Here is a 16,678-nt window from a genome sequence, read left to right on the forward strand (position 1 = left end):
GGTAAACTCTTGCTTGCTCTTCAAGACCTGGATGAAACCTGGTCTTCTATGTGAAACTGAAAATGTTTGGTGAATGAATAAATGAGTTAGTGAGTGGGTGAATGAAATAGGTTTGTGATTTAACTTGCTCAAGGTTGTGGAAAAAGTTAGTGAGTGGCAAGGACCTTTCAAATGGACTTTTCTTTTCAAGTTGTCCCATACATTGTCATTGCTTCAGCAATCTTGAACTACTTTTAGATTCCTGTGTTCATTTTATGTTGAATAATGTACTGACAAATTGCCACAAAATTAGTGGTTTTTAAAACCTTGAAACACAAATTTATTATCTTAGAGTTTTATAGGTCAGAAGACAGGTCCATTGAGCTAAAATCAAGGTGTCGGTAAGGCTGCATCCCTTCCTGGATACTGTAGGGAAGAATCTGTTTCCTTGCCTTTTCCAGTTTCTAGAAGCACCTGCATCCTGTGGCTTATGGTTCCCTTGCTTCATTTGCAGAGCTGGCAATGGTGGGTTGAATTCTTACATCTTATCTCTTCGACACACGCCTTCTGTCTCTTCTACTTTTAAAGACTTGTGTGATTAGATTGGGCCCACTTAGATAATTCAGGCTAATCTTCCCATCTCAGGGTCCTTACCCTTAATCTTGTCCAAGTCCCATTTTCCATGTAAGGTAGCGTATTGACAGGTTCTGAGGATTGGGGCATGGATATCCCTGGGGATCAGTTTTTGCTTACCATAGCCCTGAAATTACGTCCTGCTAGTTCAGGTTCTGTCTTCTCCTTCACTGTGCTTCTTGTGTGAGTCCTGTCTTCTTGGATCGTTGTCAAGACTCAGGACAGGCATTTCCTCTTTTCATGGTGTTCCCTAGCCCTTTTGCCAGCTGAATTGACTCCTCTGTCCTTTTGACCCTCCCTGGGGTTCCCCTTCAATACTGTCTTAGGATCCTGAACCTACCTGTAACACTTCTGTGTATTTTGTTTTGTTTAGGTGTCTTCTCCTGTGCTTAGACCTATTGGAGCTCCTGAGTACAGGATTATCTTGCTCAACATTCCATCCCAGTGTCTAGCACAAGGCCTGGTACATACTTTGTATTTCATAATGTTTGTCAAATGAGTGAAAGACTGCTTCCTGCAGGGAAATTGTCTTAACAGTGTGCCAGGATGCAGAAACCCCCTACCCTTAAACCTAAGGGACTTGACTTAGATCATAAGACCAGCCAGAGGCACTGCTTGCTTTTTAAAACATAAACTTCATGGACCAAATAATGATTTTGCAGATCATTAACTCCCTTGATGTAGCTACTGACCAACTTATGACCTTGGGGAAGGGTCACAGAGCCTCATATTTTTTTCATCTCAATCAAGAAGAGGTAGGACCGACCATATGATCAACCAGAGGTATGAGCATAGGGTTAAAGCATGAGCTCTGGAGCCACACTGCCTATGTTTGAAACCTGGTCCTACTTCTTACTTGCGGTGTCCTGCAAGTCATTATATTTCTAATTCCTTGGGTTCTTTACCTATAAAATGGGGAATCATAACAGCACCTGCCTGTTTTGAGGCTTAAACAAGTTAAAGTTAAGTAAAGCATTTTAGCATGGTAGCTAACTGTCATTATTTTACCATGAAATTCCTTCTATGATCTCAAATTTATTATTTCATCTTGTTTTGTTTTTTCTCTAGAAGAGGATTTCCTAGACCTTTTCTCTTCTCTTTTCCTGCTCCAGACTGTCACCCTCTTGCTGACAAATCTTGCATCCTCATGGGCTCTGTTACAGTACTGCCCTTTCTGGAGGGATTTGCTGGTGTTGGCAGCACCTCCTGACCAGTCTGGGTAGGGGTCCTGTGGGGCATCTGTGAGGTGTACTGCCTCCTATAGGCCAGAAGCAGTGACCCCATTGCCCTGGCCTGAGCGTTGAAGCCTTCTGCCCTTTGGCCACCTCTCAAGACCTGTGCTCTTCTGATTTGGGAATATCAAGAGATTTAACAGCATTACCCCACAGAGCTTTATTGAACACACCCTGCATGCCAGTCTCTAATAACAGAGAGGTACAGGGCATTAGGGGTTAAGTGTGCAGGCTCTGGAGCCAGACTGTATGTGTTCAGATCCTGGCCTGTACTTAGTAGCTGTGAATCCTTGGACAGGTTACTTTGCCTAGCTTCATTTTCTCATTTGTAAAGGGAGTTATAACAGTAGTATTTAATTCGTTGTTTAGTTATAAAAATTAAATGGGATAATTCATATACAATCTGCAGTAGAAAGCAAGAATTCTTAATAATGGGAGAGAATTAGAAACTTTTTATTCCCCAGCACTTTTGGATTCACTTCTTTATACTATGGTTCCATTATTTTGTTTGCAGTTGTGTGATTTTCCCAATCAACTGCATCCATATTTAAATGTTAGTACAAAAGCAATTTGAAAACCAAATGAAAAAAAAAAAAAGAAAAGAAAACCAAATGTGTAAATGGCTTTTATTTAACTGTTTGATCCCATTCAGCAAACATTTATTGATTGTTCTGTGCCAGGCACTATGCCAGGAGCTGAGACTATAACTTGGAGTATGATGGGGGGCTCTGCCCTCAAGATGTTTACAGTTTAGAAGGGAAGGTGAGTATTAAACATTCTAGGCAGAGGGAACAGTGTGAGCTAAGGCTCAGAAATGTAAGGTGGCCAGACAGCCTGGCTTGAAACAATGACCTGCAAGTTGCTTTCCAGGACTAGAACTTAGTACATGAAGGCAAAGGGGTAGAAGAGCTGGGGGTGACCGGAGGGAGGAGAAAGGATGGCGAGGTAAGAGGTGAGGCCAAAGAGCTTCCAGGTCATTGAAAGCTTGAATGTGATACTTAGGAATTAATTCAAGGGCGGTAGAAAGAGCCATTCAAGGGCTTTTGGTAAGGGGGTAATGAGATCAAGCTGTGTTTTTAGAGATTTATTTATTTATATTAGAGAGAGAGAGTTGGGGGAGAGGGAAAGAGAGAGAGAGAGAATCTTTAGGCAGACTCCCTGATGCATGTGGAGCCTCATGCCAGCTGGATTTCAGGAAGCTGGGATCATGACCTGTGCCCAAACCAAGAGTCAGATGCTTAACCGACTAAGCCACCCAGGCACCCCTCAGATCGTGTTTTTATTTTTATTTATTTATTTATTTATTTATTTATTTTTAAAATATTTTATTTATTTATTCATGAGAGATAGAGAGAAGCAGAGACATAGGCAGAGGGAGAAGCAGGCTCCATGCAGGGAGCCTGATGTGGGACTTGATCCCGGGACTCCAGGATCATGCTCTGGGCCAAAGGCAGGTTCTAAACCACTGAGCCACCCAGGGATCCCCCAGATCGTGTTTTTAAAAGGTTGTTTTGACTTCTGTAATGAGGATGAGGTGGAGAAGGCCAGACTGGTGACAAAGACTAGTTAGTATGTCTCTGCAGTAGACCTGCAGAGAGATGGTAAGGACCTGAATTAGGGTAGCCGTGAAGAGGAAAAGGAGGTGAGAAGGAAAAGATAGAAAAAATGTTAAGGAGCCTGATATGATGAGTGAATGGTGGTGTCATTGTGTGATAGGAAGTACAGAAGGAGGGACTGATGAGGGTAATAATGAGTTCCATCCTCTATCTTAGAAGTGTTGAGTTCCTTAATCATAGGAAACAAACTGAGGGTTGCTTCAGGTGGGAGATGGAGCCACTGGGTGATGGGCATTAAGGAAGGCGTGGGATATAATGAGCACTGTGTGTTATATACAACTGAGGAATCACTGAACTCTACTTCTAAAACTAGTAATCCACTCTATGTTAATTAATTGAATTAAAAAAAAAAGTGTTGAGTTAGAGTTACTTAAAAAGAAGCAGGTTGAGCTGTCCGGTAGGGGACTGGACGTTTGGCTCTTGTGCTCAGTGAGAGCCTTTGGGCTAGAGCTACATATGTGGTACTACAGGTGGTAGTCGGACTACAGAAGTAGGTAGGATTACTCAGGGAGGGCAGGTGGAGAAAGAAGAGAGGAGGCCAAGGACAATGCCCCAGCTCGGTTCACAGGTAATTAAAGGTTAGGGAAGATGTATGTAGTCAGCAGAAGAAAGAGAAGGAACAGTCACAGGTGGGGTCTCAAAAAGCGGTGGAAAAGAGTATTTTAGAAGACAGAAAGCAGCTTCAAAGGCCCAGAAGAAACAAGTTAATGTCAGGATGGAGAAGATCCATTGAATTTGACAAGCAGAAGGACTCTGAGAGACCTCTGCACCTTCATTTCTCACAGATAGAGCTGGATCAACAGTGCCTTTCTTGGAGAGAGAAGAGAAGAAGGGGAACACATGAAGAGAAGGATCTGTATTCCCAAGAACTTTGAATGCACCTCCGTTACAGCACCACCTGTGCTGTTAGGATTGCTTACAGGTTGAGCCAGTCCCGGAGACTGTGAGCTAAATGGCACAGATGCATGCAGTCCTACTACTTGGAGGAGACCTCCATTAATAATTTCATTAGAAATTCTTTAGACTTTTTTCTCTGCGTATAAACAAGTATATGTGCTTATATGTATACACAAATATAATTTTAACAGTAAATATTGGCTCATACTGTGTGTGCTCTCCTGAGAACCTGAAAAAAGTAATCATCTTTCCATGTTACTACATGTAGAGTGATTTCAGACTTTTATGGCTGCAAAGTATTCGTTGTTTGAGTGGATTATAATTTATTTAACAAATTTGACTCTTAATGATGAACTTCCAATTGTTTCTCGCTTTTTACTATCACAAACAGTAATGTAAGGGTGTTTTTGTACACATTTCTGTGCACAAAGGGTGCACAGGGTGAATATAGGTTAACTTCGAGGGACTGTGTTTACTTATGCCTCTTTGTACTAATTTTTCTATCTTATAATATGGCACAATTTCCCCTTTCATTCACATTTCCTCATATATTTTAGTAAAAAGACGTTATTCTTCGCATGAGTCTCTCATTCATTCCACCAACATTTACTGCACACCCACTCCCAACCTCTACCTCCTGCCACTGTGTTCTCTGCTGGACAAAGATGAACATGTTGTAGCTCTTGCCCTCAAGCTCTCTTTGGTGGGCAAGAGAGGTAGCTGATCGGATAATTACAACTAATTATTACAATTATTGTGAGGAACAGAAGCACAAGGTGCTGAGGAAGCACAGAGGAGAGGCACTGACCAAGACGGGGGTATTAAGGATGACTTGCTGGAGTAAGGGACTCCTAAACGGAGTCTGAAAGGCAGCATGGAAACTAGCCAGATAAAGAGGAAAGCAAGGGTATTCTAGGCAGACAGAATGTTCATTGCAAGATGGGTAGGAGGAGGGGACAGATTGTGAAGGGACTTGTGTGACAAGATACGAATTTGGATACAGCACTGAAAGATTTACGTGTATGAGTGAAATGGTCAGATTTATGTTCTAGAAAAAATAGCCCTAAAACAGGAAATAATTAAGTTTTAAGAAGGCCACTGTGGCTGCAGTGTGGGAGATGCCATTAAGGGGTCCCAAACTTAGCCAGAGAGGCCAGTCAGGGCTATGGGAGTCAACTGGAGGCAACACACCTGGATGTTAATTAACATTAACATACATGTGAATGTATTGTTACATGGTTTATGGTTTTACTCATGTAAGCAGGATTTTCCCCTGTTGTATGCAGACTGGTTATTGCAGGCATAAGAATGCTATTGAGTTTTTAAAAAATATATCTAATATTTCTCTACTTATTAAGTTTTTAATTCTGTTTAGTTGATTTCCTTGGCTTTTCTATGTAATTATTTTTGTCAAAGTACTTTTGCATAATGATATTTTTATCCTTTTCCTCTTTCATTTTTATTATGCAAATTTCAGACACATAAAAATAAAATAATAGAACACACAGATTCAGTATGCCCTTCAGCCAGATTCAGTAACTATTAAGATTTGATCCCACTTATTTCACCTTTTCCTTTTTTGTGTTTTTCTGCTGTTTCTTAAATATTTTAAAGCAGAGTCCCAGACATCTTATTTCAGCTCTCCCTCTTCAGTATGCATGTCTAAAAATGCAGATATTTTCTTAAATAACAACAGTGCCATTACCATTCTTAAACAGTAATTTCTTGGTATAATTTAATGTCTAGTGTATATCCATATTCCTTGTGCATCTCAAAATCTCTTAATGGTTGATTTGTTGAAGTCAGCATTGGCATCATACATTGCATTTGGTACTTTGAACTCAAAAGAATTCATCTGGGATCCCTGGGTGGCGCAGCGGTTTGGCGCCTGCCTTTGGCCCAGGGCGCGATCCTGGAGACCCGGGATCGAATCCCACGTCAGGCTCCCGGTGCATGGAGCCTGCTTCTCCCTCTGCCTGTGTCTCTGCCTCTCTCTCTCTCTCTCTGTGTGTGACTATCATAAATAAATAAAAATTAAAAAAAAAACAAAAACAAAAGAATTCATCTATAGCAGTCCATAACCTTACTCCCTTAAAAAAAAAAAAAAGCAAGAAAAAGCCATCAACCAATGAATAAACAAACAAAAAACAGAATCAGACCTGTAAACACACAAGTATAAACTGCTGGCTGCCAAAGGGGAAGGGAGTGGGGGATGGGCAAATGGGCCAAGGGAAGAGTGAGATACAGGCTTCTGATATTGAAGGAATAAGTCACAGAAATAAAAGACACAGCAGAAGGAATATAGTCAATGGGATTGTCATAGTGTTGTATGGTGACAGATGGCAGCCACATTTGTGAGTATAGCATAATGTAAAAACTTGTCAAATCACTATGTTATGCACCTGAAACTGATGTAACATTGTGTGTCAACTACACTCAAATAAAAAACTTAATTATAAAATAAAATTTTTTAAAAATGCCATTGACTATGGAAGAAATCAGATCAGTGGTCCTATAGAATGACCACATTCTGGATATGTCTTTTTCCTCACACTATGATTTAACTCATTCCTCTGTCTCATATTTTCTATAAGCTGGAATGACCAGTTGGATTCTGGTTCCTCTTTTCTTCGGGAGGAGGGTACAAGACTATTCATAGGTAGGACTGTGAAGTGCTACCTCTCTCTGACAGTCCCACTCTTATGGGTGCCAAGATTGATTAGTGGCTCAGGTGGACAGCTCATCCCTCCATTATAAATTTCCCAATCAACCTTTCATTGAATGAGTTCATCCACTGATACTTGTCACCTGAATGAACTATTTCATCATGGGCTACAAAATGTTTAAAAATTCTGTCAATCTTTTCACACTTATTAGCTGAATAAAGAACATTCTCTCCATAACTAGGGCTATTTGGTTGTTCTGAAATATAATATGTACTGAAAAGACAAGATAAATGCTTAATTCATTTTCTTTTAGTGCAATTTTTGAATTAAGAAGTTGGTACTTTAATTGTTCCATTTTAAGTATCTATTGATCTTGCTTCTATTTTATGACTTATTGCATTGGCTAGTCCAGTGATTCTTCTGCCATGATTATCTGATTATCTCAGCCTTTGAGAAATGGGTCTTCATTTGCACAAGAGCCTTTATATCTGTAGGTGTGTGAATGACTTTCTCCATGCCACACATCAGTCCATATGGTCCTGTGCTTTTCAGAAGAAAACAGAACCACCTTTCCTTTGGTTTCTCCTTTCTTTTTCCAGGTCACACTGTGAACAAGATGCGTCAGCACTCAGATCCAGAAGTGGCTTGTCTTGCCAGGGAAGTATACACTGAGTGGAGAACTTTCATTGAAAAACATTTAGATAGACCTTCTATTGAAGTGCGAAGTGACCCCAAAACTGAGACGTTCAGGAAAAATGCCCAGAAGTTACTCTCAGAGGCCTTGGAATTAGAGGTAATGTCTTGGTTGGAATGTTATTCTCTTAGTTAAATGAGCCTCACATTTTCATAAATCTTTCCTAGTCTTGGTACTATAGCTTTATTCTTTTTTTTTTTTTTTAAATTTATGATAGTCACAGAGAGAGAGAGGCAGAGACACAGGCAGAGGGAGAAGTAGGCTCCATGCACCGGGAGCCTGATGTGGGATTCGATCCCGGGTCTCCAGGATCGCGCCCTGGGCCAAAGGCAGGCGCCAAACCGCTGCGCCACCCAGGGATCCCTATAGCTTTATTCTAACAGGGTTTTCTTGAAGGTTTCTGGATTTGTAAGCATTCTGGGAGATAGTAGTGTTGAGAGATTGCAGGCTTTGGAGCAAGACCTTGATTAAAACTCTGGCTCTAGGGGATCCCTGGGTGGCTCAGCGGTTTAGCGCCTGCCTTCAGCCCAGGGTGTGATCCTGGAGTCCCAGGATCGAGTCCCGCATCGGGCTCCCTGCATGGAGCCTGCTTGTCCCTCTGCCTGTGTCTCTGCCTCTCTCTCCCTCTCTCTGTGTCTCTCATGAATGAATAAATAAATAAATAAATAAATAAATAAATAAATAAATAACTCAAACAAACAAACCCTGGCTCTAGTACGTATTGGATGTGTCATTTTAGTCAAATCCCTTAACATTTCTGAGATTTGACCTTTTTTTAAATCTGTAAAATGAGTATTATAATTCCTATCACCTATAATTATTGGAAAGATTAAATGAAGCAGTTATACAAAGAAATAGTATAGTATGTGGTGATTAGAAGTCACTTAATGAGAGTTGGTTCCTTCCTGCCTAAAATTCTTCCCCTTTCACCGAAACAAAAATTCTGGCATGGACTATGCTATGGAATATCAGTGGCAAAATAAATAGGTGTCTATTGAAAAGACTCTACTCATTTTTTGTCAATACTCATACCTTTAGTTCCAAGGCATATATAATCAACTGGCTAGATAATCTCTATCCTCTTCATAGCTAACAGTTCAGATGTTAGTGGTGTGAGGTACACATGCTAGAAGAAGGTTTGCTTATTAACAATGATATCAATCATCATAAACAAGTCTTATAGATCAGTTAATATTCTAGAAAAATCAGATATAACATCCATATTTTTCCTCTTTTTTCAGGTATCCCTATTAGAGTATCCTTAAAGAATAATTTATATTATTAACAAAAGAAACAATTTCAAAAGTCTAGGTTATTTTTTTTTTAAGATTTTATTTATTTATTCATGAGAGACACAGAGAGAGAGAGACAGAGACACAGGCAGAGGGAGAAGCAGGCTCCATGCAAGGAGCCTGATGTGGGACTCTACCCAGGACCAGGCCCTGGACTGAAGGCGGTGCTAAACTGCTGAGCCACCCGGGCTGCCCAAAAGTCTAGGTTTAAATGCTAGATCTGTCACTGCATTCTCTGAAGAAATATTTTAACTGTTCTCTCTCAATTAGGCATCTACAAAAGAAAGGTATATGGACTTGTAGGATGTTATTTACTTTTTAAAAATGGAGTTTTGGGTTTTTTAGTACAAATTTATGATAGAAAATGAAAAAATATAGAAAGGAAAAGTAAAACCACCATTGAATCTACCACCAGATATAATCTTGTTAACATTTTGGTGCATTTCCCGTTTGTTAAATTATTATAGCTCTTTAAATGAATATTGGGCAAGTTAATGATTATACCATATTTATTAAGAGCCAATCACATGCCAAATGTTCCATAAAATGCTTTTATTGATTATTTAGAAAACTACAGAAAACTGACAATTATTTACATTTGTGTTCTATTTTTATTTTATTTATTTATTAATTATTTATTTGTGTTCTATTTTTAATCTTGATCAATATCAGGGTCATTTTGTATATCCTTTTCTATATATATTTATTTTTCATATTTATAATTTTTATGTCTACTTGATAGTTCTGTGAATTAATATGCTATAAGTTTGCTTAACTTTTCCTAAAGGAGGCTTTAATATGACTACTAAACCCTTGGAAGAAAGAAAAAAACATGAAGATTTTAAGTCTAATTTTCCAGAGTATCGATTAGCCAACAAGATTTGCTATTTAATATTTTACATAAAGTTTATTTTTAAAATAAACCAAAATTATTGCAGAAGCATAGAGTGTGGGTATATAACACGTAGTTAATGTGGTGGTAAATACCAGTTCCCTGTGGTATCTTTTTAAGTAAATGATAATAACGAAGCTATGCTTGTAAGGATTAATGAGCAGTTTGCCTGCTATATTAAACTCCATAATAATTATCCTTTTAGTTTATCCATTAATTATCCTTTAAATGGCACATCAAGTGGTAAGCACTCAAGTGTTACAAAGCAAAGTTAAAAAAGTGATACATTCGTTAGTGCTTTCCAATGTAATTGGAAAAAATATCAGATTAAGCATAGTTGAATGGTTTTGCTCCCAAAGAATAAATTTTTAAAATTAAAAATGTGCATCTAACCATCTTCCTTCGCCAAAAAAAGAAATCAATCTGTTTTCCTTGCATAAACAGCATTTGATAGTTCTTTTATCAGTTTGGTAGGTCAGAGAATATAAATATAAACACTGTTATATAAGGTTAACTCCTAGCACCCATCATCATCTGAAACATTGCCATGTTAGGGTAAATCAACGAACCACCTCATCCAGTATCTGGATGTGACAGTAACCAATGTTGAGTGCATTCAAATCAGACATCAGATCTCCAGAAATGTACTTTATCAGGCAGTAGTAAACCATTGGGTAAGTTACCAGCCCAATGACTAAAAAGCCTTTACAATTTAATTCTAGTGTGTGTTTTTGCAAATTCACGCATTATATTTGTGTGGGAAAAATATTTCCATGCTATTTGTTTTGGTCATATCCTTTAGTAGTGAAAGCCACAGATGAAGAATCTACACACACAGCCAAAAGGTGCGTCTCTTTATTACTCTATACAGGTCTTGCTTTCCAGATGTATGGATTGTTTCCTTGTTCTTGGAATAATGGGATAGATGAATAAAAACTCCACTTTCGAGACCTATGCTCCATATTCCCCTTTACTTTCTCTCCCTTCCGGGTCTTCTTTGTTCTTCCCTGTCTTTTAGATCTTCCCTCATATGAACGTCCCCTGTGGTGTCATTCTCTTACTTCCCCTTCCTCATTATCCACTCTCCTTCCTACCTCACGGCCTGTGATCAGTTTCCTATTATGTCATTAAAAAAAAATGAACCTGATTCTCAAAGCGAGCCTGTATCATTAAGAGTTTATGAAACACTGGCTGGTTGGCCCAGTTGGTTGTCAGATGGTGCTAATGAGATCCAGGTCAGGGGTCCGTCCCCATATGGGACTGTTAGTTTTCTCTTTGGTTAATGGCCTCAGACTGCACCTCTGGCTTTGACCAGCTCTCTCATAAATGTATTCAAGTGGTCAAAAAGGAATGTGGGCAGATGTGTACAAATCCAATCATGCTATTGGAAAACTCATACAAAGTTTGCTTCCAGTGGATATTCAATTCAACAAATGTTTAGTACTACTACTACTGGTGCCGGGGAGAATATAAACATAAATGAGTCGCATTCCCTGTGCTTAAGAAAGCTTACTGTCTCCTGGCTGAGAGCCTGTGAATGACTGACTAAATATAAGGCAGGATGAAAATATGTCTGAAATCGTGGTACTAGCAAGTGGTTTAGACACACAAAGGACAGAACAGGGAAATCCATGAGGGCATCTGGAAAGGTTTCACAGAAGAGATGACAATTGAATTGGCCTTTGTAACAGGTAGGGTTTTCCAAGCCAGAAGAAATGTATTAAAACAGAAACATTATATTTCATATCTTATATATATGATGTTATCAAAGAGCAGGGAAGGAGGGAGGTATATATAGGGAAGAAGGATACTCGCTTAACAAATAACTTACTGAGCACTTGCTATGTGCCCATACCTACACTAGGCATCCAAAATTCAGAAATGAATCCAAGATGGTAACAGCCCTAGAGGGGCTCACAGTTTTCCAAGGGAGATAGGCAAATAAATAGTCACAGCCCAATATGGGAAGCTCTACACTTGAGCTAAACATATGAAGAAGACCTTATCTTGCTTTTACAGAGCTTACAAACATGGCAGACATCACTAATTGATTGTGGCACCATTTCCCACTGGGTCTGGAATCCTTGGTGAAAGACAGCTCTGGGTGGTCATAGTTTATATCTTCCCCAGCTGTAGCCAGTTCCTCCATGATTGGGCAACTGAATACCACACAGTTAACTTACAGGTACGAAGGAAGGCAGATAGATTCTCTGTCTCTGTGAAGTGTGAACTAGGAAATAGCAAGGAAACAACAGTGGGAGTGTTGAAGCAGAAGGGGTGTTGGAGGAGTTGTGAGGGAGCAGAAGCTGGCTAGAGATGTGGCACAGGGGGAGAGAATAAGGTAGTTAGAACTGGTAGTAAGGCAAATGGAGAGGAGCAAAAACATGTGAGAGAGAGAGACCAGGCAGATCTTGAGACACACGAGGAAAAGGATATGGTCCCTAAATAAATCCCTAGGTTTCTTGTCCCCATTCCCATTCATACAGCTGTACCTCCTTCCTGTTCCCATTCCCACTCATGTAGATGTGTCTCACAGCAAAACCTCTTTTTCTCAAGGTCTTAGTGAAACTCTGGTCCTTTCACCCAAAAGGCACCTACCCGAATCACAAGGTTAGGACCCACTGGAAAGGGCTCAACAACTTGGGTGGGTTTGAAATAGCCAAAGGCAGTTAGAAGATAGACCTCTTCACTTTGTGCAGTGAACTTGCACTCTTGGCTCCGTGATGAATTATTTGCCCTTAACGATTTATATTTTAATACCACCAGTGTTTTTCCTTATTGTGATTGGCCTTCATTTTATAAGAGGCATGCCTGAGAATTATTAGATACTTGCTTCCTTTTCCCATCACATCGCTGGTATAGCAGCCTCCCCGCTGTCCCACAGGTATCTGTATATGTGCTGTCTCCTTATCTACTGTGAGTTCCTGAAGGGCAGGGATCAGTCTTTTCTGCTCAGGGTCTCCAATACCCAGGTCAGGCCAGACTCAAGAGTAGCAACTCAGTAACTGCTGAACAAAGTATGCTTGATACCCAGTTTTGTGAACTCCAGGGTACAGGGAACTTTGGTTCTTTTTTAATATAGACTACAATTTATTGATGGAATGGCCATGACGTATTTTTGCAGATGCACAATACTCTTCTCTCCCGACAACCACTGCCCTCAAAAAAAGAAAAGTTAAGACTTTCTCTTGTCTGTTACATTAAGTAAATCTGAACAGTGACTGGTCATCCTCACCCTGGGACGAGGGGCCTCTTTGGCAGCATGGCTGGGCGGGGGGCCAACAGCCCACCACCCTTCCGCCTCCTAGAGTGGTCTGATACCAGGGCTGCCTTAGGGGGGTGGGGGGAGTACTTCAGTGCCCAGCCAGAAGGCCAAGAAAAGCTCGAGGAATCTGGATTCTGAAGAACCATGGTGCCAAATCCACTCACTCCAGCACAAGCCTTGGAGATAGTCCTCAGGATCACAGACTCCTCTCAACATCTTGTCTGCTACACGTAGGCAGATGTCTAGGCCCAGGTAGTCACTCTCCCTGCTTCTCTCTTTCTCTCAGTCCTCTTCTACATTCTACCTGGTCCTGATTTCTTTCAAGTTTCTTTTTTTCTATTTGTTTTGGTCTGTTGGTCTCTCTCTTAGGTGAGGACATTTTATCAAACACCAGGTGTTCCTTTCTAATTTTTGGTACATTTTTTCCTAGGCTTTTCTTTTAAATAAAAGTAAAGTGCATATATAGGAAATTGCGTGGGAGATAGATGTGTGGCTCAGTGAATTTCTCACAAAGCAAATGCCCGTCCCCTGACCAGATGGGTCTTGGCTCAAACACCATTCCCTCCCAAAGCCAGGTGCTGCCATCCCAGGGTGGGGCCCTGTGTTCTAGCTCTGCACCCCAGCACTTCTTCTGGTCCCCTTTCCTAGTACTCAGTACACTTAGAGTCCCGTCCTCTTCCTTCTCCAACTGGGCTGTGCTCTCTCTGGAGTCGAGGACTGTCGGCCTTGGTCACTGCTTTTTCCTCAGCCCATGTGAGAACCTGGCATGTAGTAAGTGCTGAATAAGTATTTGAATGAGTGGCAAGGTAAGGAGGGGAGGGGAAAAAGGAAGTGAGAAAAAAAATTTTGTTTACAGTTTTCAAGGAACTCACCATTAGGGAAGACAAACCCAGAAAATGGGTCATTATTATATATTTTAAAACTGTCTAAGGGAAGCTTAGGACATTGTGGCCACCTAAGGAAGAATTTTTAGTCCTTTGAACTAGAATTTGCTTTTTCGCTTTTTGGTTTTTATCTAAGCTTTTTTTTTTTTTGATAATTTTTTAAAATTTAAATTCATTTAGACAACATACAACACATCGTTAATTTTCAGAGGTAGAGTTCAGTAATTCATCGGTTGCACGTAACACCCAGTGTTCATCACATCACGTGCCCTCCTTAGTGCCTGTTTGCCATGCAAATGGGAATATGTTTGCTGGGATAAGTGGACCTTGCTGAGAGAGCATGTACCTGGGCAGCAGCACGGCCACGTGTGAAAGCACCTTAGCTTGCTCAGGCTGGGCTGTGGTCAGAACTGGCAAGGCAAGTAGTGTGAGATGGCCTGGAAAGGAGAGTAGTGAGGGGGTGCCTGACCAGCATCCCAGTCTAGCCTGGATCCAGACTATGGACAAAGATCCAGACCTGTGCTGCTTTGACAAGGTCAGTGACTAGAGGAGGGCTTGGGCCCAAGCTGGACAACCCCGGAACTGTTGCAGGTCCCATCCCCTAGGCCTGCTCTGCTCAGCTGGCCCTGCAGAGGTCTCTTCAGACTCAATTGGTCACCCCGAATGTCAGGGTGACCAGTTAGTACGCTGAAAGGAGAGGAACATGAACTTGGGAGTCAGGGCATCTGGTCAGAGACCCAGCTCTGCCTCTTAGTTGTAAGACCTTGAACCTTTCTTTACCTTTGAACCTATTTCCTCATCTAGAACATGAAGTAGTAACAGTTGTAAGCATTAAATGTGAAAAGTGATTTATCAACTGCTCTACACACATATCAAGACTCAGACCCAGTGTTGCTGAAATTCTGTAAGGGGTTAAAAGGCACTTTTAAAACAAACCCAAAAAAGTATAAACTGTTACACTGATTTATTATCCTTGGTCTTGGTTTCCTAGTTGGTAAAGTACAGGGCCCAGTACCCGTTGCTTAGTTCAGGCCCGTTTCCTGTTATAATGGCAAATATTACCACCCGGCAGGGGTTGTGAATGAGGTCCCTGTCACAAAGCACATGGCCTTGTTCCTTAATTGCTAGGGTGGAATTAATTTGCTCTTCCTGTTTCTCTTGTGACAGGAAGTAGATGTCCTTGAATTTCAGTTGATTAATGGAGGCCTCTGAGCAGAGTGCTCCAGCCTCTCTTGCTTTTAATCCTTATGCAATGCAAGGCCCTAATTTGATAATTTTGCTGTTTTTTAGATGGATCACCTACTGGTTGAAAATATTGAGCGGGAAACGTTTCATCTCTGCTCCCGCCTCATTAATGGGCCGTACCGGCGGACGGTGAGAGCCCTGGTCTTCACATTAAAGCACCAAGCTGAAATCCGGGCTCAGGTGAAGAACGGCTCACTGCCAGTCGGCACGTTTGTACAGAACCACAAAAAATGACCTGAGGATGGTTCCAAAGCTGGGCTGGGCAGAAAGCAAAATGGGCCTCTCTCTGCCATTCAAAGACTCTTTTGAGTTTGGGTGATGGCTGCTGCTGGTGGTGCTAAATTTTCCCATGGTGCCATTCCTTCAGACAGAGGATGCAGAGAGCCCTGGGAGCCAGGCCTGCAGGAGAGGCTTCATTAGCTGTAGTGCGCTTGTGCTGCCTAACGGGACATGGCTGGCTGTCGCTAGGAAGCACAGTACGGTTGTCATCACCTAGCCCAGGGAAAGGGTGACAGATTTCACTGGGAGTATGCCAAGGACACCTCTAAATTCCCCCATGTCAGGCAGATGAAGTAACTACTTTATTTCGCCACCCTGCAGGTAACTGAAACTCAATTACCACGGCTGCTTGCTCAGTCCCGTCCCCCTGAGTTTAGACAGCTCCTGTGCCTCTCAGAACTCCCCTGTCTGTTCTCTTTGCTCTACCCCAGGGGTGAGCCTGCTGGAGCCAGCCAACTACCCCTTCTTTCCAGAACTCACTTATCTGAACATTGCAGCTCTCCCTCGAAGACCTTCTGCATTGGTCTCCGGAGCCCCCATGCTGAGGCTTCTAATGAGGAGCTGGCCAGAAGCCTCCCCACACCTTGAGGTTTATTTGAATATGCTGGCTCTTGGGTTCAGGCTCTGTAGAAGATACATAATGAAATTTCTCTTGAAATGAGTTACCATAGTAGAAAAAAAAATGCACCTATATTCTAAAATGAAATGCCACTGTATAAGCTTGCTTGAACGATGATGTAAATGTATTTGCTCTTTTTAAGTAATAAACTGGGAGGGGTTTTTTGTCTACAACAAAGGCTGTGGCCTATTCATTGAAAAGTGTTCGAAGTTGAGAAAGGGGACAGTTGGTGAAAATAAAGAATGATTGGACAAGACTTTGAGGGTGATAGCAGGACCCAAGAAAGGCTTTTTAGGCTAGAGGAGACTAGAGTATGTTTATAATCTGCAAAGAAGTCAGTAGAATGGAGGAAGTTAAAATTAAAAAAAAAAAAAAAAGATAGAGGGGCTAAGTTAAAAGCACAGACAAAAGGGAGGGGGCTAACATCTGTTTTCTAAGTGCCAGACGTCCTTCCGAAGATAATTTATTAGCGTTTACATTGGTCT

General features: G+C 41.1%; 1 protein-coding gene across 5 annotated transcripts in view; it reads left to right on the forward strand.

The window, feature by feature from the left end:
* The window catches only part of TCEANC2 (transcription elongation factor A N-terminal and central domain containing 2), a 37,044-nt gene extending 20,681 nt beyond the window's left edge, over nt 1-16,363 (forward strand). For all 5 annotated transcript variants that reach the window (XM_055307137.1, XM_055307135.1, XM_055307136.1 and 2 more), the window contains exons 4-5: nt 7,623-7,816; nt 15,341-16,363. In XM_055307137.1, the coding sequence (XP_055163112.1) occupies nt 7,623-7,816; nt 15,341-15,529 (383 nt within the window). In that variant the 3' untranslated portion in view covers nt 15,530-16,363. The remainder of the gene's footprint in view (nt 1-7,622; nt 7,817-15,340) is intronic.
* The last annotated feature ends 315 nt before the right edge of the window (nt 16,364-16,678 follow it).

The sequence above is a fragment of the Nyctereutes procyonoides genome, unplaced genomic scaffold, assembly GCF_905146905.1.
Source record: "Nyctereutes procyonoides isolate TBG_1078 unplaced genomic scaffold, NYPRO_anot_genome, whole genome shotgun sequence".
NCBI classification, from domain to species: Eukaryota; Metazoa; Chordata; class Mammalia; order Carnivora; family Canidae; genus Nyctereutes; species Nyctereutes procyonoides.